We start from the raw sequence: 27,673 nt of genomic DNA, 5'->3' as shown, positions 1-27,673 counted from the left end.
GAAAACATTAAAATTGTATTCTTTCATATAAAATTTGTTATATTTTTATACTTGTTTTTAAAAAGTTCTGTAGTATTGCCTTTAAAATGATTTTCTGCCCTGGCCGGATTGGCTCAGCAGTTAGAGCGTCGGCCTGCAGTCCCGAGAGACCCTGGTTCGGTTCCCGCTAAGGGCGCGTACCTCGGTTGCAGTTTGTTGCTGGCCCTGGTTGGGTTGTGCGGGTGGCAGCCACTTGGTGTGTCCCTTTCACGTCGATGTTTCTCTCTCTTCCTCTCTCTTCCTCCCACTCTATCTGAACAACAACAACAACAACAACAAAATGGAAAAATGTCCTCGGGTGAGGATAAAAAAAAATAAAATGATTTTCTTATCTTAGTAACAGCATCGATATAAAATTTAACTGCTAGGCAAAAGGAAATCGGATTTTTTTCTTTATCCATTTGGGGCTTCAGTAATCCTTCCAAGGTCCCTGTGGTAGACCCTAACCGTGACAGAATACTCTTTGGGTTGAGTGGTTCAGTAAACTAAGACTAACCCACCCTGCCCCATCCCCACGCAAATAGTTTCCAGGGACAGTACACTTGAACTCTGGCATGATTTCTCCTGTTATAAATCATTCTGTAAACCAGTTCTTGGGGGAGGAGATGGATCCTTTCAAATGTGTATTCTTAGGCTCATATAGCCATTGAATCCTGTAGATGGCAAAAAGTCATATTAGAATATAGCTGTGGAGTAAGGCAAGTAGGGAATTCCTTCTAAACTATGACCTGCAACACAATCCAGGTTTAATTTTAACGTAATAAGACTCCTTTAAAGGAGACAAAAGATGAAGAGCTATAACCATGCCGTTGTAGGCCTTTTTGTAGCAACTTGTTTTGAACATCATAAGTACTTCATATGACAAGTTCTTTGTAAGAACTAAAAACCCCTTTTAAGGCTAAAAAACCACCCTAGTGTTTTATTTCAATTTGGTAAATAAATAGTACTAAAAACCAAGATGTATTCATTATGTTCAGCGTTAGAGTCATGATCACGTCCTTTAAGGAGCCTTTAGTCTTCCTTGTGTTTCTACAAATACTTCTGTTTTATTTTCTAGCATGTCTCATACCCTGCAGACTTTAAAAAGTACATATAATTATCTTGTCTTCTTCACCTTATAATTCACATCATGCTTCCCCATTTAAGCTTCCCCACTCTTAGTTTTTTTATGGAATAACTTCTCATTTGATGGAGTCTTGTTAGGCACAAGTATAGTAGTGTTCTGTGTGTTTTGTGCATTGAATAAAATACTATTAAAATTATTAATTTCTTAAAAGAAATCTGATATGGCAATGTGTTTGCAAAACTCTTTGCACCTGAGCTGAAAAGAAATGTTGTTAAGAGCTATAGGATCTGCAGAAATTCTTGATTTCTTCAGACATCTTGCAGTCCAGATGCTTTTAGCCCAAGGCAGCAGAGTAAAAACATGCACGTGACAAACCTACAAACCCGAAGGTGACGAAAACAGGCAGAGTGGAGTGTTGTAAAATGTTTAGCATCACATGTGAAGTGATCATGTAGCTTATTAAAGGCAAGGACTCAAGTTCCAGCAAGTAGCAGTTTCAGTGTGTGTTTAGCTTTACCATTTTGCTTTCCCTTGTTTCTCTGCTTTGAAGTTCACAAGTTACTTCTCTCATCCTTTGAGAACCTTGACCTGGTCCTCTCAAAAGTCTGATCAATCAGCTGTAATAATGATCTGTTGGCTTTTTGTTAGTTCTCATGACCACAATATAGAAACACAGGCCTTTGTAGCCTCATACAATGTGGAAGGATCAAGAACGCTGATGAATGTATTCCTTAGTAGGAGTCAAGCTACATCATCATCTTTTTTTTTCTTTTTGTTACATTTTGTTTTAAGTGGCATGGAATTAGAACTCATAACAGCAACAATAACAATAACAAAACTATTTTTTTTTCTTTTTAAGAGAGGCCTAGACTGAAAAACTGCTCTGTTCCAGTTAGTTTTGGGGCTTTGAAAGAGAAGCCAACTTGTGTTCACTTCATTTAGTTTTAAGAGAATTTGGGGGCAAAGGGAATACTAGTTAAAAATTTTTGCTCCTATGGAAACCCTATTTTTCACATATTCTTTCTTTAGAACTTTTCAAAATGTCAAGGGTGGTGGTTTTCAAACTTTTGTTCTCAGAACCCCTTGACTCTTAAACATTATTAAGAACCCCAAGAGTGAAAAAGGCAAAGAACATCTTGAAAATGGTTTTGACCTTAGGGACCTTCAGAGGTGTGCCTACTACATTTTGAGGGCCACTGGTCTAGGAAACTAAGATGTTTCTATTGCATCAGAGACATCTTTGGGATTCTGCCTGGACAAAGGAAATCTAGAAATCAGCCCAATAGGTTCCTTATTAGCTACAGATGGAAGTATCCAGATTTGGCTGATTTACAACTTCCTGAGTTTTTCAAACACAAATCAGCCTCCATGCAGGAACATGACTGACGGTGATGGAATAAAGAAGAATAAACCAAACTTTCTTCACAAATCTGAATAGAAATATACTATAATGGGCTCAGTACAAAAGTTTTGAAAGCTGCAACCTCAGCAATTTAACAATTCACCCAGTCAACAGAAAAGTTGAAAGAATAATATGATGAATAACCATAATCTCTTCACAAGATTCACATTTTGCTACATTTGTTTTATTTTCCTCTCTCTCTCTCTTTCTCTCCATCCTTTTCCCTCTCCCAATCCCCCACCATTCACACACATTTTACTGAATCATTTGAAATAAATTGCAGACATCATGACTTTTACCCATAAATATTTCAGCATGTTTTCCAAGAACAAGTATTCTACAGAAACCCAATGGACAATGTTGATACAATAGTATTATCCAATACAAGTCCATATTAAAATGTACTCAGTTGTTGTCTTCTTAATTTTTTTGGCTCCAAGATCTAAGTTAGGATCATATGTTGCAATTTATGGCCAGTTATAATGTTTTGCAGTGAAAAAAGTTTGAGAAATACAAGAAAGGAGAAACTCTGATGATTTTGATTAGTTGGGCAATCTCTCATTTATCTATCTATCTATCTATCTATCTATCTATCTATCTATCTATCTATCCATCTATCTGTTCCTTTGTTTATTATCTTTTTTTGGTAAACAGTCTCTTCCTAGTCAGATTGCAGCTCTTTTTATTTTTATTTTTGGTACATGCCCTTAGCCGGAACCGAACCGGGGCTCTCTGGTCCACAGGCCGATGTTCCAACTGCTGAGCCAAACTGGCCAGGGCTGCAGCTCTTTTTAATCACAGATTTTGCTTTCCTTGTAATGGGCCTCAGTACTGTATTCTGCCTATTGGCAAATACCTGAGCCTAATAGGTGGGTGGTGCCCTAAGCGTAGAGTTATTTAAGGAATTGTCACCTGCTTTTAGAGTTAGTCATCAGGTGAAGTCAAAGGAGTCAGTAAGGCATAATGAAATCAGGAGACTTGTGTGGCAGCCCTGACTCCAACACCAATTAATTACCTATCTGGACCTCAGTTTTCTCACCAGTAGAATGAATAGTTTGGCCTGGTAGCTACAAGTATCTTTTCCATGCTGATGTTCTGTGATTCTCTTTCCATGAGATGTCGCGACAAAGAATCCCGATTTCCACATTGCCTCTAAAACTCAAAGGCAAGGGAAGTAAAAGCAAAAACAAACGAATGGGACTATATCAACTAAAAAACTTCTGCACAGCAAAAGAAACCATCAACAAAACAAAAAGGCAACCAACTGAGTAGAAGAAGATATTTGCAAACTACTCTGATAAGGAGTTAATATCCAAAATCTATAAAGAACTCAGACGACTCAACAACAACAAAACAAACAATCCAATTAAAAATTGGGTAGAAGACCTGAACATACAAATGAATGGTCAGCAGTTATATGAAAAAAATGCCCAACTTCACTAGCTATTAGGGAAATGTAAGTCAAAACCACAATGAGATACCACCTCATGCCTGTTAGAATGACTGTTATCGACAAGACTAGTGTTAACGTGTTGGAGAGGTTGTGGAGAAAAGGATCACTCACACACTGCTGGTGGAAGTGTAAATTGGTATAGCCACTATACAAACAGTATGGAGGTTTCACAAAAAAATTACGAATAGAGTTACCATATTACCCAGCAACCCCTCTTTTGGGTATCTACCCCTCCTCCAAATGGAAAGTATCCTTTGATAGATGATTGGGTAAAGAAGATGTGGTACATATATACAATGGAATACTACTCAGCCATAAGAAAAGATGAAATTCTGCCATTTGTGACAATATGGATGAATCTCGAGAATATCATGCTAGCCCGGCTGGAGTGGCTCAGTGGTTGAGCATCAACCCATGCTCCAGGAGGTCCCTGGTTCGATTCCTGGTCAGGGCACATGCCCAGGTTGTGGGCCCCATCCTCACTGGGGGGCATGCAGGAGGTGGCCAATCGATGTTCTCTCTCATCGATGTTTCTATCTCTGTCTGTCTCCCTTCCTCTCTCTCTAAAAATCAATAATGAAAAAAAAAAAGAATATCATGCTAAGCGAAATAACTCAGATGAAAAAAGTCAAGAACCATATGATTTCACTCATATGTGGGATATAAAACTGAAAGCAACAAATGAGCAAACAAGAAACAAACAGCCCTGCTGATATGCTCAGTGAATTGAGCGTCATTCCATGGACTGAGAGGTCCCAGTTTGATTTCCAGTCAGGGCACATGCCAGTAGGGGTGTGTGCAGGAGGCAGCTGATTGATGTTTCTCTCTTACATCGATGTTTCTCTCTCTCTCTTCTTTCCTCTCTCTAAAAAAATCAATAAAAACTTACTTAAAACAAACAAACAAAAACTCATAGACACAAACAATAGTATGATGGTTACCAGAGGGAAAAGGATGATAGATAAATAAAATGTGGTAAAAAGATATGATGGAATATTATTTGGCAATAAAAATAAATAAAGCACTGGATATATGCTGTAGCATTGGTGAACTTTGAAAATATTATACTAAGTGAAAGAAGCCAGTGACAAAAGACTACATATTGCATGATTCCAGAAAATAGACTAGTGGTTGCCTTGATGTGGGAGAGGTGGGGATTGCTGGGGGGAAATGGGGAGTGACTTCTAATGAGTACAGGGTTTCTTTGGGGCGTAATGAAAATGTTCTGTAGTTGGTTATGATGACAATGCACAACTCTGTGAATATACTAAACCCATTGGATTGTATACTTTCAATTGCTAAATTCTATAGTATGTGAATTATACGTCAATAAAGCTGTGTAAGAAAAGTATATGTTCTAGAGAATTATCACCTATATTTGAATCCTAGCTCCATTACTTACTGTAAGCTGTATAGCCTTGGGGGAATTTACTAAACTTCTCTGATTCTGTTTCGTTATTTGTAAAACAGGTATGATGGTAGCAGTACCTATCTAATGATATCCTTGTAAGGATTAAATGAGATGATGCATACAAATATAAATTCCCTCTCTTGTTCTGGGTAAATATGAATATCAACTGTGAAGATAATGAGGAGACTGAAGAAGAATGGGTAGCACTTAGATGAGCAGAAATAAGAGGAAATAACTTACGAAGCAAGTCATAAGGGTAGGATTGAGCTTGGTTTGTTTGTGGGCCCTGAAGTAGATAGCTAGTTTAAAACGTTTACAAGCCCGAGGTAGCAATTTCTCTGTGGCTTTGGCTGGTGGAGATGCCCAGGATGACAGTGCTGTCATGTGGGGATGGCATGCTACCAGGCTGGATCATGTTTGTTCTGGTGCCTGATTAGACTGCAGCAAAATCTTGGGGAGAAAACAGAGAATTGGAAGAAAGTATGTTTTTGAAAGCTTGCTGTGTCTGTGGTCTGAAGGGCCCACAGATTTGTCTGCTTATCCGGGAGTTAGCTGGATAGTAAGTCTTGGTTTGGGTTGTGTACACCTGTGTCTGCGAGCAGGATTGTGTGAGAAGGGGGCCTGACGGCTGAGCATCGCCCTTTCTGCATTTAAACCATGGAGGGGAGTGGTGGAGGGGTAAAATGTGGCCCTGATGTTCAGAACCTCTTACTTATTCTCCTGCTTCCAAGGATGTTCAGATTCTTGCTTTCATTCGTGTGTGACAAAATGAGTTGGAAATAGTGAGTGAGTTGCTCAGCCTCCGGTCAGATGACAGAACTAAATGTATAATCCATGTTAGAGTCCCTCAGATTGCTTATTTTGGCCCTTGGAGCTAAACTTGCAAGGCTTTTAGAGTGAGCCTAATATTAGAAAATGCATCATCCTGTTTTCCTCATGATAATTACCATCTTTGCTTCCATTACTTCTAGCTAAGGATCATCTCTCTAGGCAAACTTTGCCAGGAAACGCAGCCACCGGTGTGAGTGGCCCCACAGGACCCACCGGCACAGCCATCACAGACCCCAGAGCCCGTCTGCAGGACTATATAGACAGCCACCCTGTGGTCATCTTCAGCAAGTCCACATGCAAACGCTGTGCTGAGGTAAGGCTTTAACCCCAAGGGGTGGTAACACGTTTTTGAATTATAGAAATCGCACAGACTTTGGAGCTCAGGTGTAAACAACTGGATTTCACCTTGTACAGGGTGTGTGCAGGTGTAACTTGCTTCAGAGTACTTGGGGAGTGTCGATTTGGGAACAAAATATTGCTTGAGTCATCATTTTCTGAGCTTGTGCAAAGTACTAGATGTTTTCAAGCAGTCAGGGTACGTTAGGGTGGGGGAGTTACCAAGCCAAGTGATTGGCTGCTCATTTTTGTTGTTGTTCATCCTCACCCGAGAATATTTTTTCCACTGATTTTTAGAGAGTAGAAGGGAGGGTGGGGGAGAGAGAAAGAGAGTGAGAAACATCGATATATCTCTCTCACAACAATTGGTTGCCTCCTGAATGGGCCCCAGCTGGGGCCGGGGATGGAACTTGCCACCCAGGTATGTGCCCTTGACCCGGAATTGAATACTCAACCCTTTGGTGCCTGACCATCCACTGAGCCACATCTGCCAGTGCAAGATTTGCTGCTCTTTTAGGCCTGTCAAAAGGGACTATTTCTCAAGGAGCTGAAATTTTGATAAATATCTCTTCATGCTCTGGTTTATTATGGAGAATCTGATTTCAGAAAGAATAAACTGTGCTTCCTACTTGGTCCTGAACCTTAGAGTATCAGAAAGAAAAGCTCAGTGATTACTCTGATTTAACCTTAGAATGAAGGTGAGAGCTGAAAGACAGACCTGTTCTGGTGCTTTATAGGAAGGTTGAGGGAGTTTAAATGTCACTGAAGTTTAGCTTTAAATAATACTCAGGGTAGCTCTAGGATTAGACACAATGGACTCATAAATAGCGTAACTGGCCATCCAGGTTCACCTGTACAGTAATTTATTAAGTTCAGTTTCCTCTCAGTTTGTTTGTCTCTTGACTTACTTTCTAGCATTCAGGGAGGTTTAATTCAGAAGCTTTTTTATTCTGGAAGCCTTACGTAGAGACAGGCTTTTTGATTCTCTGTGGTGTGTGTGTGTGTGTGTGTGTGTGTGTTATTTTTCCAAAAAGGAAAAAGGGAAGGTGGGCAAGCGGTGGAAACAGTTAAAGGTAGGCAGAATATGTCCTCTCGTTTCTCATTGAACATACTTGTGTCATCGCCACCCGAGGCTTCATCCCTCCTGACGTCATCGTGAAGCCTTCTGTGTAGGACATCGTGTTAGGGGTAGAGTTGCAAAGTGATAAGAGACCCAGCTGCCATCACTAGGGGATTTTGTCAAACTGAGAAGGCAGAACAGAGGCGTAAAAAGAAAAAGGACCTAAGATAACCCATGCTAAATCCTAAATGATAGATAACTTAGAAGAGGGCCAGGTACTAGAAATCTGGGGTATAATTCCTGGCCTCTGGGGCCTAATTATCAAGCTCTGGTGATCTTGTCCACTCTTGAGACTCCTCTCCCTTGCTTGTTAATCCTTAAATGAGGGGCTTAGACTAGCTGATTACTGAGATTTCTTTTAGCTCAAAAACTATGTGGTGGTTCAATTTTTCCAAAAATGGTTAAGAGCTGGGACTCTGAAATCTGAGTTTAGATCTATGGCTCATATTAGCCATATGATCTTGATTAAGTTATTTATCTGCTGTGCCTCAGTTTCCTCACCTGTAAAATGTGCATAGTAATAGTATCTATCTCATAAGTCTGTTGAGGAGATTAAATTTTTTAGTATTTCTAAAAGCCATACAACATACCTGGCACATAGTAAATGCTATATATAAGTGTTTGTGAAATAAAAAGAACTCCTTGTGCTGCGGCTGCTGGATCCCCAGGCAGTTCCTCTTAAAGGGCCCGTGCATGGACTTACTCGGACTTCCTCCCTCTAAGCTCGGAGGGGAGGCAGCTTGAGGGGTACCAGAGACATACAGGGAAGAACTGCGGTTTCCAAAGGCTTTACCATAGAATTGGCCTGTCTTGGATCCTGCTCCAGAGTTTCCTAAAATCTCTCAAACAAGCAGCATCTGGTCTCAGTGAACCCCATACCTCTTGTCAAATGGCCCCAGGCCCGGCACTACAAGCAACCAGCCTGGGTTCACAGCTTGGCTTTTCCTAGGCACCTCCAAGCCCAGCACAAGAAGCGACCATTGGCAGATTACTTTGTACCTTATTCTGGGTGACTCTGGATAGAACACAGGCAGTGGTTGACCTTGCCCCAAAGCCAGCACACCCAGTAGACAGATTCAGAAAACATCGAAGCACCACCACCCAACCACCTCCACAAGTGACACACTCAATGAGTGGGCTCAGTGAGTACCAGAGCCCTGCTGAAGTAAGTCTTGCTCTGTGGGCCCCTACACAGCTGATCCTTCAAGGTAGTTAGAGGCCAGTGGTCAGTGGGCACAGTCATTCCTTACAGCTGATCAGCCTGAGTAAATCCCTCCCATTGATGTGCCAATAGCAATAAAGACTCAGTTACAATAGAAGAGTGGACAGTCCACACAAGGAGTACACCTCAAGGGCACAGGTGGGGTGATCAGGGAGGCTGTGCCACTGGACCCTACAGGATACCTACAACAATAGGCCACCCTACAAAGTCGAGACATAGCAACTCTACCTAATACATAGAAACAATCACAAGGCAGTAGCCAAAATGAGGAGACAAAGAAACATGTCCCAACTGAAAGAAAAGAACAAAACTCCAGGAAAATGGAGATATGCAATCAACCAGAGTTCAAAACACTGGTTATAAGGTTGCTCAAGGAACTTGGTGAGACATTCAAGGAACTTAGTGAGACCTTCGAGGAACTTAAGGAGACCTCCAAGGAACTTAGTGAGAACATCAACAACATAAAAAAGGACCAGTCAGAAATGAAGGATGCATTAACTGAAATAAAGAATAATTTACAGGGAATCAATAGTAGAGTAGGTAAAACCAAGAAGTTAATCATTGATTTGGAATATAAGAAACAAAAACACCCAATCAGAACAGCAAAAAAAAAAAAAAAAGAATTCAAAAAATTAAGGATAGTGTAAGGAGCCTCTGGGACAACTTCAAGCATGCCAATATTCACATCATAGGGGTGCCAGAAGGAGAAGAGAGCAAACAAGAAATTGAAAACCTATTTGAAATAATAATGACAGAAAACTTCCCTAACTTGGTGAAGGAAACAGACATACAAGTCCAGGAAGCACAAGTCCAGGCAGTGGTTGACCTTGCCCCAGAGCCAGCACACCCAGTAGACAGATTCAGAAAACACTGAAACACCACCACCCAACCACCTCCACAAGTGACACACTCAATGAGAGTCCCAAACAAGATGAACCCAAAGAGGTCCACATCAAGACACATCATCATCAAAATGCCAAAGGTTAAAGACAAAGAGAGAATCTTAAAAGCAGCAGGAGAAAAGCAGTTCATTATCTACAAAGGAGCTCCCATAAGACTGTCAGCTGATTTCTCAAAACAAACTTTGCAGGCCAGAATGGAGTGGCAAGAGATATTCAAAGTGATGAAAAGCAATGACCTACCACCAAGATTATTCTGCAAAGCTATCATTTACAATCAATGGACATATCAAGAGTTTCCCAGACAAGAAAAAGCTAAAGGAGTTCATCACCACCAAACCAGTCTTATATGAAATGTTGATGGGTCTTCTTGAAGGAGAAGAAGATAAAAAAAATGAACAATAAATGGCAATTAATACATATCTATCAACAATTGAATCTACAAACAAAATGAGCAAGCAGAACAGAAACAGACTCATAGATACTGAGAATTTTTTGTTGCTTGCCAGATAAGTGGGCGCTGGGGGACTAGGTGAAAAAGATGAAGGAATTAAGAAGTACAAATTGGTTGTTGGACTGATGAACCTCAAAGGGAAGGGGGGAGGGAGGGCAGGATAAGATAAACCAACGAACTTCTATGCATATATGCATAATCAATGAATACTGACAAAAGTGTGGGGAAGGCAGGAGGGGGGTAGGATTGGAGAGGAGGGAGTCAATGGGGAAAAAAAGGGGGGACATCTATAATACATTCAACAATAAAGATGAGTTAAAAAAAGAACCCCTTGTTTTTCCTGTTGTTTTTTTTTTTTTTTTTTTATCAGAACCTAAAATCTTGGATGATGACCTTCCTTCCATCAATACAGAGGCGTGGGTAGAGGGCAATCAACAAATATCAACCTCTATTCCAAGTACAATTAGTCCTATTAAAGAGGGGTTACTTTTTCTATGCTAGCCTCTCCCTTCAGAGCTCCATGCTTGTGGTGGATGGTAGAAGGAACACGTGGAGTTACAAGAGCTCAGTTCTCATTTTATAAATCTCAGTTTTCTCAACAACAAAATAAGGATGAAAATGCCATCTTATCTATTGCTTGTTAAACATATAGCTTTATTATGAGGCTCAAATGATTTCAAATCTATGTGAAAGCACTTGGGAGCGTTTGGTACACACTTATGTTAATAATAGCTACCATTTTTGTGTCTACTATGTGCCACACATGTTTTAGTCACTTTAGTTATATTTGAAACACTTTTAAAGAATTCGACAATTCCAGCCTGGCTGGTGTGGCTCAGTGGTTGAGCATTGACCCATGTACTAAGAGGTTGCTGGTTTGATTCCCAGTCAGGACACATGCCCAGATTATGGGCCTAATCCCCAGTGGGGGGCATGCAGGAGGCGGCCAATGGTTGTTCTTTCTCATCGATGTTTCTATCTCTCTCTCCCTCTTCCTTCCTCTTTTAAATCAATAAAGAAAAAAATGTAAAGAAAGAAAAAAAGAATTGGACAATTCCAATTTTGACCCTCCTCTAGTTCAATGAAGGGTTTACTAGTGTGATCAGGACTGCTACTAGTGATAAGCAGTTAGGTTTCCTGTTTCCTGCAGATCTCTTCTATGGGTAATAACTCTTATCCCTACTATCTTATCCCTGAACTTTACTAACTTCTTCATTGTCTAGCTCTCATTGTCTTTGAAAAGGCAAAGCCTTTTTCTTTTTTTGTTTTACTTAATTAAATGTACTCTGGGAATGATAAGCTTTTCCTAAAAAAATCTGTGTCAGATATTTGCATACTTACTTCACTAAAAGAATAGTTATTCTGGCAACTTTATTTACTGTCATTATCTGAAAAATTCCTGGATATGCCGAGTCTTCTGAATGAACATTGTCAGGTGTTACCTTGATAAATAGCACTTCCTTAGTTTTTCCAAATATATAATATAAAAACTATTTTCAGATTTTTGCCAATTGATATGGAAATTAATTTTCAATATTTTTGGCTATGAAGGAGGGTTAAGTGTCTCTTCTGGTAAAATTTTGATTTTTCTTCTTTGGGGATACAACTTATATACTTGACTATTCACATTCATTAAAAAAAATTACCATTAAGTAGAATTTTCCCAGGTTATTTCCTTCAGGTTTGATTTTATCATCTCATTTAACAATTGTGATGTGAGTAAATGAGAACAGAGCAAGTTAATTTATAATCGCTCTGATTAATTTGCATTTCTCTCTGGGATCAGTAATATAATTTGCATTAATTCAAGTTGGGAAATGCCCACAAAAAAATTAACTTCTACATAAGGTTAGTTTCCTGCTTGTTGCATAACACATTACCATGTGTGCTTTGAATGCATCCTACTGCAAAGAGGAGGTTTTAAAGTACAAAGATAAACCCTCCTTGCTCTTCCAGAAAACGCGGTATTTGTTTTTTACAGATATTTCTGTGGGAAGGAGGATATGCAGTTGGAATTAGCAGGTGATGTCTCATTGTACCTTAACTATTGCTTGATATGCAAGTCCACTTCCACTTCTCAAAGTATTTCACGGGCAGTTTCCATCCTCTCCTTTTCTCAGTAAGGACACTCTAGAAGCTGGCACTTCTGATATTCCAGACAGATTTTGAATCTTGGTCTGGGGAACAGTGCTCAAGTTCAATCAGAGTTAAAATAACCTACAGAAAAGTTTCTTGAAATGGGGTCATATTTCCTCTGGAATCTAAAGAGTATATTTTCTACAGTCACATATTATATTTTGAGAATCACTTTTATGAGCTGCTTTTAGGGCTTACTCTCTAAGTCTGGAAAACTTGTTTGTTTTTGTAACAAACTGCAAATGGTTTATGTCTAAGCCTAAGTGGCTAAGAAATCTAATGAGCTCATGATTTCATATATTTATGAACTTATTTTTAGTCTTAGAAAATGAGCATTGTAATATGAGTGATTCTTTTTTTCTTTTATTCAGTACATGCCCTTAGCGGGAACCAAACCCGGGACTCTCTGGTCTGCAGCCAACGCTCCAACCGCTGAGCCAAACCTGCCAGGGCAGAGCATTGTAATATGAATTGACTTTTATGCAGGGGGTTTCCCAGCTATAGCTTTCCTGTCCTATCCTCAAAGTCTTTCTTTACTTCCCCATCACTGTTCAAAAGGAGTCCTACTCTTTTCCGTGTACCTGGCTGGGGGGGGGGGGGGGAGGCCGAATTCAGACTAGGGCGTGGATGCTGTCCAAAGCCGTGCAAGAGGAAGAGCCTGAGGTTGTGTGAATGAACTCGTCTTCTCATTTTATCAAAATGTTGTGCTTGGTCCTGTACCGACTCAAGAAGCCTTCCAGTGTGGGAAGCCTACTGTTTTAGTAGTTAAATTAGAACGGGACAAGAATACATTCCTTTGATGATTTCTGTGAACTACAGGCTACTCTGGCCTTTTTCATTTTACTGTATAAGCTGAAGAAATGTGGTTCTAAGCTTTCTTATTATGTGTAAACATTACTTTAAAGTATCTCTTATCAGTAATGTAAATGTTATTTTAGTGATATAAAGTTGGCAAAACTAACTCTTATCCTTCAGGTAATCTTGTTTTTTTAATTTTTACCAGTTTAATTTGTATAATCTTGAGCATAACTGACTTGTCATTTGAAGGTTACTGGGCCAAACCATAAATAATAGTTTGTGTTTTTTTCTCAGGGTTACAACATGTTTTGGAAACATTAAGCATTCCAGTAGCTTTTTAAACATGGTTAATATTAAACCCATTTTATAGTGCGGTTGACTGAGTCAATAAATATGTAAAATATATTTTATGAAGCCATACAGGTGAATTAATGGAAAGAGAATAGAATCAAGAGACTTCAAATACCCTTTTAAATAGCATTACTGTCAGCAGGAAGATTCTTGTGGTTTATGTAAAAATGAACTGGAAAGTTCCCAAAGGAAAAGGCCAGTTGAGGAGGAAAGTAACAAAACTGGATAAGAGAATCTTCTGTTGGTTATTACTTTTTTTTTTTTTTTTTTAACATTCTCTCTTTGTTTTTCAAATTCTTCCAGGTAAAGAAGTTATTTAAATCAATGTGTGTCCCTTATTTTTTGCTCCAACTTGATCAGGCAGGTAAGATTCTGTTTAATATGTAAATTATACCTACTGACTGTATACTTTATGCAATGTACTCTGGATTTTATTTTTCTATCTTGAGGATTTTATTGTTTAGTGAGCTCTTACCGCTTGATTTCTCTCTTTTTACCACTTAGATGGGGTATTTCCCTGGGACAAATCATATTTACCTTTAGTGTTTTTACCTAGTTTATAGCCTCGGTAGGAGTTTCCTGTTGTTGAAATCATTCTTCCTATTAACTTTGGGTCTAGTTACAGACATAGTATTTGCTAGTTTTATGGTAACTTTATTATTTTTGCAAATTTATCCTCTTTCTGGCAAACCATACCAAATAGTATTTGAATTAAATACAAATTGGGGTGCAGTCAGAAATCGTGGCAAGGACATATAAAGACCAATAGGCAGAGAGATCCACAAAAGGAGCCATTACGAAGTAGTTGCACGTGGCTGGAAATCCCAGGGAAAGAAAGGTTGGGGGCGTGAAACAGAAAGCCTCTTCCTAGAACACGGTACTCGTGTGTTTTGATCATGGGTCAGAAAATCCCAAAGACTTATCAAACGGTATTAAGAATCTGATCAAGTGGCCGGCATCAATTTTCTGTAGGAAAAGTGGGCCCCTCCATATCAAGAAGCATAGGTCATCTTCATGCCTGGTAGCTTGGGGAAGCAGAGTCTTGGGCATTTATAGTCTCAGCCCAGTCTCCAAAGGAATAAAACAACAAAAAGAGACTCAGTTAGAGAGAGTCATGGTAATTGGGATTGAAAGCTCATTTCTAGGGTCAGGAGGAAGGGCAGACAACTATAATTTGATGTTTCTAAAGACAGATTTTCTAACACAGAGAGAATCAGATAACTGCCATGTATTGAATGCCTGCTGTTCCATAGGGGCTATGCTGGGTTTATATACATGGCATTAATCCTCACAAGAACTCTGCAAAAAAATATTACCCATATTTTACAGATAAGGAAACTGAGTCCCAGAGAAGTCAAATAACTCCCCTAAAGTCATATAAGTCGTGGATCTGTGATTTGGACATACGCCTGTCTAATTCAAAGTCTGTATTTTTTCCATAATGCCATGTTGTCTGTCTTATCTAGCCTTTTAAAAAAATGTAAGTTTTCTGGGAGAGTTAAGTCACTTGCATCTTGGTATGAATTAGAAAAAAGCCACAAGATGCCTAAACTAACAAGATAAAGCAAATGAACATGTCTATTAAGGATGGGGAAAATAAGGGAGGTAACATTGGAAGAGGATGGGCAGGAAGGAGGTACCAAGGGCTTCCAGAGCATGAATCCTGAAGCAGGTTTGTTGGCAAAGGTGCCAAAAGGTTAATTGGAGGTCAGTAAAGGCCAATGTCAACTACTTTTAAATGTTAAATTCTGGCAACAGTAACCAGGCAGGAAACCCCCTTCTTTTACTGTGGAAGTGGCCACAGTTCTTTAGATCACAGCTGGGAGCTCCCACTCACCGCTGGCTGGAGTCCTGCCTAAGAAAACCTGAAGTATGTGAGTTGGGATAGGATTGATTAGAGCCAGCTCCTGTAGTTGAAGCCTCTTTTGTAGATGGGAGCCGCTTGCTGCATGAGGAGCTGATGATCCTCTGTGTCCTCACTCTCTGCTTCACCACACATGAGAAACTATCATCCTTCTCACGCTCACTTACAGTCTGGAACTTGGGCAGCTTGCAGGGACAGATTAGGATTTGTAAAGTAAGGCAGCCATTCTCAAAATGTGGTCTGCAGACTCCTGGAGGTGCCTAAGACCCTTTAATTGATAGTGTAAAAGCAACGTGGATAAAACTGCTGATGTCTTAGCATGAATCTAAGTGGAGGCATCAAACTATACTCGTTTATATTATAGTCTTCACTCCCACACAATCACAGTAAAAGGAAATGTCAATTTTATGTAAGACTATTCTCATTAAAGTAGTACAAATTAACTTTATGAAACTTCAACCCTTTGAATATACATTTTTTTTTTTTTTTTTATCCTCACCAGAGGACATTTTTTCATTTTTTGTTCAGGTAGAGTGGGAGGGAGGGAGAGGAACAGAGAGAGAGGAGAGAAACATCGATGTGAAGGGACACATCGAGTGGCTGCCACCCGCACGACCAACCAGGGCCGGGGACAAACTGCAACCGAGGTACGTGCCCTTAGCGGGAACCGAACCCGGGTCCCTCCGGACCGCAGGCCGACGCTCTAACCACTGAGCCAAACCGGCCAGGGCTGAATATACATTTTTTAAAATCTTTACCCAAGGTTATATAGAGTGGGTGGGAGGAAGGACGAGGTGGGGGGAGAGAGAGAGAGAGAGAGAGAGAGAGAGAGAGAGAGAGAGAAAGAGAAACATCGATGTTAGAGGCACATTGATTGGTTGCCTCTCACATGACCCCGTCTGGGGTCAGGGATCAAACCTGCAAACCAGGTATGTGCCCTTTGTCAGGAATTGAACCTGAAACTCTTTGGTCTGCAGGCTGAAGCTCTAACCGCTAAGCAAAACCGGCCAGGGCTGAGTATACATATTTTTAATATCTGTGTGATAAAGGAAGTATGCGTAAAGTGTTTTTGCTGTATGAAGTGTGATGGTGTTTCAAGGAAAAGCACTTGTGCAATTAATAGTTTCAATTGCAAACTGAACAGGCTGTTTTTTCATGGAACACATAATACTTACAGAAATGACTGAGTCAAATTCTAGTTATTCAGACTTGGGTATTTGGCAGACATTTTCTCCAAAAGATACGAAATGAATCTATCACTTCAAGGGAAACAACTGACAGTATTTGCTGCCAATGATAAAGCTTGCAGGTAAAAATTAGAATTTTGAAAGTTATATCTGCCATACAACTGAATTTGATAGCTTACTTAAAAGACCTTTCTGATAAGGTTGGTGGTAATATTTATGAATATAATTTTTTTATATTGTATACTGAAATATGTCAATACTTGGAAGATCTGCATAACTCAGTGAATGGATATTTTCTGAATGATCAATGTATGATCTTACAAAGTCATTCATTGGTAAAAGAGCCATTGGATTTTAATATGATAGAGTGTGAAAAGCTCATCCACATGGTTTCAGAGTCCACGTTGCAGCTAACCCTTAATCAACTACTAGTTGTTGAGTTTTGGTGTCGTATCAAAGAAGAATATCCACAGTCATCTGAAAAATCTATGAAATGTTTCTTCTTTTCTCCAACTATTTGTCTTTGTGCCTCAGGGCTTTCTTCATCTACTTCTACCAAAACGACATATATCACAATAAATTAATTGAAGAAGCAAAGATGAGAATCTAGCTGTCTTTTATTAAATCAGACACCAGCCCTGGCCGGTTTGGCTCAGCGGTTAGAGCATCGGCCTGCGGTCGGGAGAGACCCGGGTTCGGTTCCCGCTAAGGGCACGTACTTCGGTTGCCGTTTGTCCCCGGCCCTGGTCGGTCGTGCGGTGGCAGCCACTCGATGTGTCCCTTTCACATCGATGTTTCTCTCTCTCTGTCTCTTCCTCTCTCTCCCTCTATCTGTACAAAAAAATGGAAAAATGTCCTCGGGTGAGGATAAAAAAAAATAAAAAATAAAAAAATAAATCAGACACCAAAAAAAAAAAAACTTATAAAAATGTAAAGTAATGCCAACCTTCTCACTATATATATATATGTTTTTATCCTCAACCGAGGACATTTTTCCATTTTTTGTTCAGATAGAGTGGGAGGGAGGGAGAGAGAGAAATATCAATGTGAAAGGGACACATCGAGCAGCTGTCACCTTCACGACCAACCAGGGCCGAGGACAAACTGCAACTAAGGTACAGGCCCTTAGCGGGAACTGAACCTGGGTCTCTCTGGACCACAGGCCGATGCTCTAACCTCTGAGCCAAACCGGCCAGGGCTCACGATATATTTTTGAAAATATAGTTATTTTTAATTAAATTATGTTATGTTGACATGTAATGGGTTTATTATTGTTAATTTTAAGAAAGTTAATAAATGTTTTTAGTCCTGGCCGGTTTGGCTCAGCGGTTAGAGCATCGGCCTGCGGTCCAGAGAGACCCGGGTTTGGTTCCCGCTAAGGGCACATACCTCGGTTGCAGTTTGTCCCTGGCCCTGGTTGGTCGTACAGGTGGCGGCCACTCGATGTGTTCCTTTCACATCAATGTTTCTCTCTCTCTCTCTGTTCCTCTCTCTCCCTCCCACTCTACCTGAACAACAAATGGAAAAATGTCCTCGGGTGAGGATAAAACATAAATAAATAAATAAATAAATAAATAAATAAATAAATAAATATTTTTAAATGTTTCAGTTTTAATTTCTAATATGATTAATATTAATAGCTATAACCCATATAAACCATATTCTTTGGGGGTCTTCAATAATTAAAGGGTTACTAACACCAAAAGTTTGACATCTCATGTTCTAGGGTGGGTAGGAGGTGTGTGTTATTCATCCAAGCATTTGGGATTCTGTGAGATTAATTGTCCCAGCATAGGAGGAACAGTGTCCAACATGTGCAGGGCCTCACACAGGAGAGATGTATGATCTGGTCCAGGTCCTCTAGAAGCTTTTAATTTGGGGACTGGAATTGCTGATGTGGTCTCTAAATGCTGGTTTCATGAATGAACAGCTTCTCATCTGTTTCATCTTGGCTCCATGAAGAACCCTCCACAGGTATGATTTTCACACCAGCCTTGGCTACCTAATCTCCCTCAGTGCCTAGATCGTAGTAGATTCTCAAAGAGCCAGATGGCCGTTGGTAGGGGTATGTGGTACAGAATCAGGAGGATGCATTTCTTCATCCAGCATGTTTACTGAGTGCTTGCTGTGTTCTGGGCTCTACTGAGCACTGGAAATAGAGTAGGGAACTAGAAACATGTGCTTCCTACTCTTAAGGAATTAGACTTGCTTTCTTTTTACCCCAGGGAATCCCCTTTATTTTCCTTTTGAGTTGGGGGGTGCTGTGGCAGTCAGTGCAGCGTTAGGGCCTAACTAGATGGGTAATGGAGTGACCATGCAGTCATCCCTGTGTTTGCAATCGTATCACCTCTCAAAGAAAACCAAGAAGGGAAACTGTGCTACCTGGACCCTCCCCCATCACCCTGACATTTTCCTCTTTCTTCTTTTGGGCTGTATTTTGGACCAGTCTATAGAAATTAAGGTTGTTATTTGAGAACAACTGTCAAGATCAACTCAGATCTACTGAGTTTGCTATTGGAGAGAGGAGCTCAGCACCTGGAAGACAAGCGGCATTAGCATGTGTGTGTGGGCAGTGGCAATAGTCATAAATGCTGTCTTCCCTGTGCCTGAGGCTCATGCATGTTCTCATACTCAATCTTCAAAGTACCATCAGTGAGGTAGGTAGTGATACACCTTCTTATGATGAGGAAGCAAAGTATAGCAAAGTATTAATATGGAGAATAGTTGGCTTGCTAGTAAATTCATTGGTAATTTTTGGTCCCTCCCTGTGCTTCTTCCGACTACTGCCTCAGAACCTTTCATGCCTCACCCCACCTATCTTATGGATGATGTTCATGGTATTGATACTATGACAGGTGTTCCTGGATGTGACGGCGGCTGTTGTCACCGGAGGTTGTGCAACCTGCTACCATGCCAGCTGCACTGTAACTATCCCTGTGGATGAACTGCTACTCACAGGGCTTGTTGATATATGAAGCCTTGTATCTTGGCCTCAGGTATCTGCCCAGTGGCTTTGATCCGAGTACCAGACATCAGTGTAATCATCTTAATTTGGTTTGGCAGCTGCTGCCATTTTTCAGCTGTCAATATGGAAAACAGTATAAAGTTTGAGAGGACTTGTGTGACAGTTTGCCAAAGTGTATATCTGGATGCCATATGTCATTAGCTTGGGTTCTGATGTGTATCTTCTTTGTTCCCTGGCTGCTTATAGATATCATGGCTTTAATGCCTTCAGCAAGAGAAGAGAATCTAATATTTGAATCCCCTCTTTTATGCCAGCGTTTCACATCTCTCACTTAATCTTTACAGTGACCTTGTGATTTGCTGGATTTAATTCTGTTTTACAAGTAAGGAAGCAGATGCTCAGCATTTTTGTAACTTGCTCAGTGTGGCTGTGTCAAGCTCAGGCCTGTCTGGTTGTCAGTACCCTTCCCTTAAACAAATAAAAGCCCCTTACATGCAGAGGTATCCCAGGCTAGCTCAGATTCTACCACTTTGATATTGATGCTTATTCATTCAAGAGATGTGTCTATGGCACCTCTTTATATGCCAAGCCCTGGCAAAAGGAAAAAGACGAATAAGGCACAGTCTCATTCCTTAAGGGCATTCTGCTTGTTTGCATCTGCCTCCTTCTCATTTCAGTGAGATCAGGTATCTGGAAAGGCTGTCCAATCACAGAGTAGCTGTGATAGGACACTGGATAGGTGTTTTCCTGGTGGAAAACACAAGGAATTCATGGCTGTAACAAAACACATTAGGAAACGTCACTGCTTGTTCACGTAGTGAATCTGGTAAGGAGTGTGTGGCAGAGAGAATGACGAGAGAGAAAAGTGGGCAAGTAAAGAGGCTTTTCCTACAGGAAGTGGAAATCCATGGGAGGTCATTCTGTTTATTTTATGAATTAGGCTTAAAATATTCCTTAAGCATTTTGGTTTTGTCTGTAAAACTGTAGTGTTTAGAAAATTTGGAGACTGCAGTACAATAAAATACAAAAATCACATATAGTTACATTCAGAGATAACCACTGTTAATATTTTTGCATATCTTGTATATAGCCTGCATTCTGATTTATTAATAAAGATTTTGCATGTTATTAAAGTTCTTAATAATTTACTCAGTTGCTATAAAATATTCCATATATTTACTTGGCCAATTCACTATGGTTGAACAAATAATGTGTTGCCAATTTTTTGCTATTATAGAATAGCAGGTTAGAAATATTTTTCTTTATACATTAAGTTTTTGCTGTATTTACAATTTTTTCTTAGAATAGATTACTGGAATGAATTTCTGGGTTAGAGTATGAACATGTCTCAAGTTCTAGGGCCTTTTAAGTGATGTGTACTAATTGATTATCCTACTCAGTGAAGTTTTAAGAAATAATAATTCGTTTTCAAAAATTATTGTTTGCCAATTTGAGGGATAAAAAAAACCCTTTATTTTAATTTGTATGTTTTATTACTAATGAGGCAAGAGTTTTTCTATATATTTTATTACCTGAATTGTATTTTATTTATTGTATTTCATTATCTGAATTGTCTGTTCATGTTCCTCACTGGATAATAATGATGGCAGGAAGCACTGATAATGGTAATTGCTATGAGCCACTGCTCTAAGCACTTCAGATGCTAATTTAATCATATGTTTTGTGAGAGTATATTCACAGATGAGGAAATGAGGGACAAGGTTAGATAGCTTGCTCAATGTCATACAACCAATAAGTGACAGAGCTGGAACTTGAAACTAGGGCATCTGGCTCCTAGGGCCAGGCCTTTCTTTAACTCATCTTTATTGCTGAATATATTACAGATGTCCCCACTTTTCCATCCATTTACCCCTTCCTCCCCAACTCTGTCCCCCCCACCCCCGCCTTCTCCACACTGTTGTCGGTGTCCATTGGTTATACATATATGCATAGAAGTTCTTTGGTTTATCTCATCCTGCCCTCCCTCTCCGCTTCCCTTTGAGGTTCATCGGTCTAACAACCAATTTGTATTTCTTTTTTTTTTTTTTTATCCTCACGCGAGGACATTTTTCCATTTTTTGTTCAGGTAGAGTGGGAGGGAGAGAGAGGAACAGAGAGAGAGAGAAACATCGATGTGAAAGGAACACATCGAGTGGCTGCCACCCGCACAACCGACCAGGGCCGGGGACAAACTGCAACCGAGGTACGTGCCCTTAGCGGGAACCGAACCCGGGTCTCTCAGGACCACAGGCCGACGCTCCAACCGCTGAACCAAACCGGCCAGGGCCCAATTTGTATTTCTTAATTCCTTCATCTTTTTCACCCATCCCTCCAACCCCTGCCCATCTGGCACACAACAAAAAGTTCTCTGTATCTATGAGTCTGTTTCTGTTCTACTTGCTCATTTTGTTTGTAGATTCAATTGTTGATAGATATGTATTAATTGCCATTTTATTGTTTTTTGTTTTTTGTTTTGCAATTATTTTTTTATCCTCACCTGAGGACCTTTTTCCATTTTTTTTTGTTCAGATAGAGTGGGAGGGAGGGAGGGGGAGAGAGAGAGAGAGAGAGAGAGAGAGAGAGAGAGAGAGAGAAACATCGATGTGAAAGGGACACATCGAGTGGCTGCCACCCACACGACCCAACCAGGGCTGGGGAAAAACTGCAGCCGAGATACATGTCCTTAGCAGGAACTGAACCCGGGTCTCTTGGGACCACAGGGCAACACTCTAACCACTGAGCCAAACCGGCCAGGGCAATTCATATTTTTTTATCTTCTCCTTCAAGAAGACCCTTCAACATTTCATATAATACTCGTTTGGTAGTGATGAATTCTTTTAGCTTTTTCTTGTCTGGGAAACTCTTGATATGTCCATTGATTGTAAATGATAGCTTTGCAGGATAATCTTGGTGGTAGGTCATTGCTTTTCATCACTTTGAATATCTCTTGCCACTCCATTCTGGCCTGCAAAGTTTGTTTTGAGAAATCAGCTGACAGTCTTATGGGAGTTACTTTGTAGGTAATGAACTGCTTTTCTCCTGCTGCTTTTAAGATTCTCTCTTTGTCTTTAACCTTTGGCATTTTGATGATGATGTGTCTTGGTGTGGGCCTCTTTGGGTTCATCTTGTTTGGGACTTCCTGTGTTTCCTGGACTTGTATGTCTGTTTCCTTCACCAAGTTAGGGAAGTTTTCTGTCATTATTATTTCAAATAGGTTTTCAATTTCTTGTTTGCTCTCTTCTCCTTCTGGTACCCCTATGATACAAATGTTGTCACGCTTGAAGTTGTCCCAGCAGCTCCTTACACTATCCTCAATGTTTTAAATTCTTTTTTGCTGTTCTGATTGGGTGTTTTTTGCTTCTTATATTCCAAATCGATGGTTAACTTCTTGGTTTTACCTACTCTACTATTGATTCCCTGTAAATTATTCTTTATTTCAGTTAGTGCAAACTTCATATCTGACTGGTCCTTTTTTATGTTGTTGATATACTCACTAAGTTCCTTGGAAGTCTCCTTAAGTTCCTTGAAGGTCTCACTAAGTTCCTTGAAGGTCTCACTAAGTTCCTTGAATGTCTCACTAAGTTCTTTGAGCATTCTTATAACCAGTGTTTTGAACTCTGCATCTGATTGATTGCATATCTCCATTTTATTTAGATCATTTCCTGGACTTTTTTTCTTTTCTTTCATTTGGGACATCTTTATTTGTCTCTTCATTTTGACTAATTCCCTGTGGTTATTTCTATGTATTAAGTGGAGTTGCTATGTCTCCTAGGCTTTGTAGGGTGGCCTGTTGTTGTAGATATCCTGTAGGGTCCAGTGGCACAGCCTCCCTGATCACTCCAGCTGGGCTCTTGAGGTGCACCCCTCATGTGGACTGTCCACTCTTCTGTTGTAATTGAGTCTTGATTGCTGTTGACACATCAATGGGAGGGATTTACTGAGGCTGATCAGCTGCAAGGACTGTCTGTGCCCACTGACCACTGGCCTCTCACTCCCTTGGAGGTTTACCTGTGTAGGGTCCCAACACACACAGCAAGACTGACTTCATCAGGGGTCTAGTACCTACTGAGTCTACTCATTGAGTGTGTCACTTATAGAGGTGGTTGGGTGGTGGTGTTTCAATGTGGTCTGAAGCTGTCCACTGGGTGTGTTGGCTCTGGGCACGGTCAGCCACTGCCTGTGTTTTACCCGGGGCCACCCACCATAACTTACAAAGTGATCTGCTGATGGCTGCTTCTTGTGGTGGGCTTGGAGGTGCCCAGGAAAAGCCAAGTTATAAACCAAGACTGGCTGCTTCTAGTGCCAGGCCTGGGGCCACTTAATGAGAAGTAAGACCGGATGCTGCTTGTTTGAGAGATTTTAGGAAACTCTGAAGGAGGATCCAAGATAGGCCAATACATGTACTATGGTAAAGCCTTTGGAAACAGCTTGGGTGGGCCTGAAAACTGGGTGGGGCAGGGCCTCAGGGAATCACCAGGGAGGAGCAAACAGTGTGAGCCAGGTTGCTGGAGTCCCAATACGGCGGCTGTCTAGCCGCCGCCCCAAGGAAGGGCTCACCAAAGGAACAAAGGCCTCCACCAGCACCTCTGTCTGATAGAAAGCAGCCTCTCCAGCCCTCATCCTGAGGCCAGACATCTCAGTTCTTCCCTGTATGTCTCTGGTGCCTTTCAAGCTGCCTCCCCTTAGAATTTAGAGGGAGCAAGTTCAAGTAAGTCCATGCGCAGGCCCTTTAAGAGGAGCTGCCTGGGGCTCCAGAAGCCTCAGCCTCCCTCAGCCTCAGTTCCCACTGGTTTTACAGCCAGAAGTTATGGGGACTTTTCTTCCTGGCTCTCGAACCCTGAGCTGGGCACTTGGTATGGGACGGGGACCCCCTCACTCCTCAGGGAGGACCTCCCCAGCTGAGGTGTCCCTCTTGATTTTTATCCGCCACACGTGGGTGTGGGACCAGCCCATCTGCGCTTCTGCCCCTCCTACCAGTCTCGGTGTGGCTGCTTCTTTAATTTTGTAATTGTAGGACTTCCATTCTGCTGGATGTCAGGTGGTTCTGAATGATGGCTGTGCTGTAGTTTAGTTGTATTTTTTTTTATGTGGTTGTGGGAGGAGGCGAGACCGCATTTACCTATGCCGCCCTCTTGACTGGAAGTCTAGGCCAGGCCCTTAATGCTAAATTGTTCTCTGATCTAACCTGTGCTTATGATCTTGTTGGTTAATGTGCTCCCCTCTAAGTTCTATACACAGACATACACAAACCCCACCAGGTTGCTTTTTATACCTGTATTAGTGCTATTTATGGAAATAACCACTGCACCGATTGGTCCCCTAATGTGTGCTCTGCTCTTATATAAATAGATCAAGAGGATGGAGACCAGTGGTTAGGTAGCATTTACATAAGGATCTATACATATCTCCCACTATAGGTAAATGTCTGTTTTAGAACGAATGCATGGAGGACAGGGAAGTTGATTATTCATTTAAGAAAACAACTCACACATTTTATAAAGGTATTTCTCTTAAATAGAAAGTAGAAAGTATGTTTTTGTACCATGCAGACCTGTGTTCAAATCCATACCAGGTAAGATACGGTTACCCCTTCTCTTCAAGTTGTTAGGATTAAATAAGATGATGTTTGTAACTCATGTAACATAGTGTTTAATTAATGTTCGTTTCTCACTGTACTTAGATATAAAAAGGATAGGTTTAGATTAAGCTTTTTATAAGGCAAAATAAATCTCTGTTTAATTGCTAGGTAAAAATTCTGGTAAATTGTTGATTCTTTTCATTATTTCAACAAATATTGGAAGACCTGTTCTTATACATAGACAATGAGAGTCTTGCCTTCATTAGTTGTGGTCACCACAACTAGAGAGCCCTTTGCTCCTCTGGGCCCCTGTTTCCTCATCTATATAGTGGGAATCTAATGAGGATGTAAAGTGCCTGGTACTGTTCCTGATACATTGCCAGTGCTCAGTAGTAGCTACTAACTCATGTAATATTATGCTGCCATTAAAAATGATTCACATATAATTTTTAACAGCATGGGGACATTTTCTATAATAATGTTTAATTAAAAAGACAAAGAGCTTATCAAATAAAAATAAAAACACAATATCTCAGCCCTGGCCGGTTTGGCTCAGCGGTTGGCGCGTCGGCCTGCGGTACAGAGAGACCCGGGTTCGGTTCCCGCTAAGGGCACGTACCTCGGTTGCGGTTTGTCCCCGGCCCTGGTTGGTCGTGCGGGTGACAACCACTCGATGTGTCCCTTCACGTCGATGTTTCTCTCTCTCTCTCTTCCTCTCTTTCCCTCCCGCTCTGTCTGAACAAAAAATGCAAAAATGTCCTCGGGTGAGGATAAAAAATAATAATAATAAAAAAAATAAAATAAAAAGCATAGGAAAAGGACTATAAAGAAATACATGAATATGAATAATCACTCAGATATTTATGCATCTGTCTTGCTAGTACAGTAAGTCCTGAGGAAATACAGGTGAATAAGATCTGGTTCTTCCTTAGAGGAAAGTTTTAATGCAGAGACAGAGGATGACAACCCGTGTAGGATGAAGTAGAGGAAGAAGTCAAGCATGCTGCTTTGATTTCCACCATGGAGAAAGGAGGAGGGTGGTATCATTCACTGAGAGAGGAGGCAGGATTTAGACTGGGGAAGATGATGAATGTGGTTTGGACATGTTCTGATTGTCCAGTGTGGCTCTATATTGGGTATGTAGGTCTGGATGAGTGGGAAGGTTCAATCTATAGGTGGGGTTTGAAGCTGTGGGAATGAATGAGCATTTAGGGCAAGTCTGTGAAGTGCAGCAAGCGTGTTAGATTTTGGTTGCACCCAGATGGTGAGATTCTGAATGGCTCTTTTTCTTCCTTTACTTTATTTCTTTATTTATAATTTCCTATAATGTAGACATAAGTCTTTCCTATAACATAATATAAAGTGTTTTCATTAGGATTAGGTTTGACCACTCATGACAGCAAACCCAAAGTAACAGTGGCTTAAACTGGATGTAAACTTATTTCTCTCTCACGTAAAAGAAGTCCAGAGAGAGGTAGTCTGTCCAGGGCTTTCACTATCCTCTTAAGTGTTAGAGCCAATGTTGAGTCCTCCTGTTTTCATGATCCACAGTCCTCAATATTTGTCTTTCACCTTATGTTGCAAGATGGGTACCCAAACTCCAGCCATCGTTGGGAAGGATTGAAGGGGAGCATGTCCTTTCCATTTCAAACATTCTCTGGAAGTGCACACGACAGTTGGCTTGCATCCTACTGGGCAGAATTTAGTTATTTAGACATATAAATGCTGAAAGGAATCTGGAAAATGAAATCTTTATTTTGGGAAGTCATATGCACACTAAAAATAAGAGTTTAGTTAATGATGCTAATAACATCTTGGTTTGCCTGTGGAATAGCTGAGGTTGGTTCATCTAAAGGGATTGGTACAATAATTTCCATATAAACCATACATTTATTCCCTATAAATTATAAATAAGACCCCATACTATGGTCATTATATAATGGTAGTGAGGTAGAAAATAGTTTGTCTACTTAGTAAGGCCAATGACTAAACACTGAACTAGAGGCCTAATAAACCCCCTTAATGGTTAACATTGAACCCTATCAAGGAGAGTAGGAAATAGTCCAGCCTCCTTCGTTGCAAGACAGTTTCAAAAGAGTTCTTGATACTATTGAAAGAGTAAATAAGCACTTTAATCTGTAGATAAAGGAGTTCAAAAATATTTTGGTGGGGAACTACAATGTTCCGATCTCTGTCTTTAGGGTGGAAAATTTGGTCTTAATATATCTAAGGTTATAAATAAGACATATGTCACTCTTAGTTCAAATGAGGGTCTGGATTGTTAGTCGCCAGCCAGAAAGATCCAAAGCTACTTCACCTCAGCTCTATGAGATGACTATAGCCCCCCTCCAATGACTGGTAGTCATCAACTTCCTTGGGATTCTGGAATTTTGGCTCTTGGAGAAATTAGAGGGATGTTCCTCTCTCTCTCTCTTTTTTTTTTTGGTACGTGCCCCTAGCGGGAACCAAACCTGGGACTCTCGGGTCCACAGGCCGACACTTCAACCGCTGAGCCAAACTGGCCAGGGCAGGGATGTTCCTTTCAATACAACTACTCTCAA

At 40.6% G+C, this 27,673-nt stretch overlaps 1 protein-coding gene across 1 annotated transcript in view; it reads left to right on the top strand.

The window, feature by feature from the left end:
- Positions 1-13,826: 13,826 nt before the first annotated feature.
- Positions 13,827-27,673, top strand: part of TXNRD1 (thioredoxin reductase 1) — a 75,609-nt gene continuing 61,762 nt past the window's right edge. Inside the window, exon 1 of the mRNA XM_036250743.1 lies at positions 13,827-13,882. Coding sequence (XP_036106636.1) covers positions 13,843-13,882 — 40 coding nt within the window. The 5' untranslated portion in view covers positions 13,827-13,842. The remainder of the gene's footprint in view (positions 13,883-27,673) is intronic.

The sequence above is a fragment of the Molossus molossus genome, unplaced genomic scaffold (assembly GCF_014108415.1).
Source record: "Molossus molossus isolate mMolMol1 unplaced genomic scaffold, mMolMol1.p scaffold_m16_p_10, whole genome shotgun sequence".
Taxonomy (NCBI): domain Eukaryota; kingdom Metazoa; phylum Chordata; class Mammalia; order Chiroptera; family Molossidae; genus Molossus; species Molossus molossus.
The sequence above is the reverse complement of the archived record's forward strand: the minus strand, read 5'-3'. Positions and strand labels throughout refer to the sequence as shown.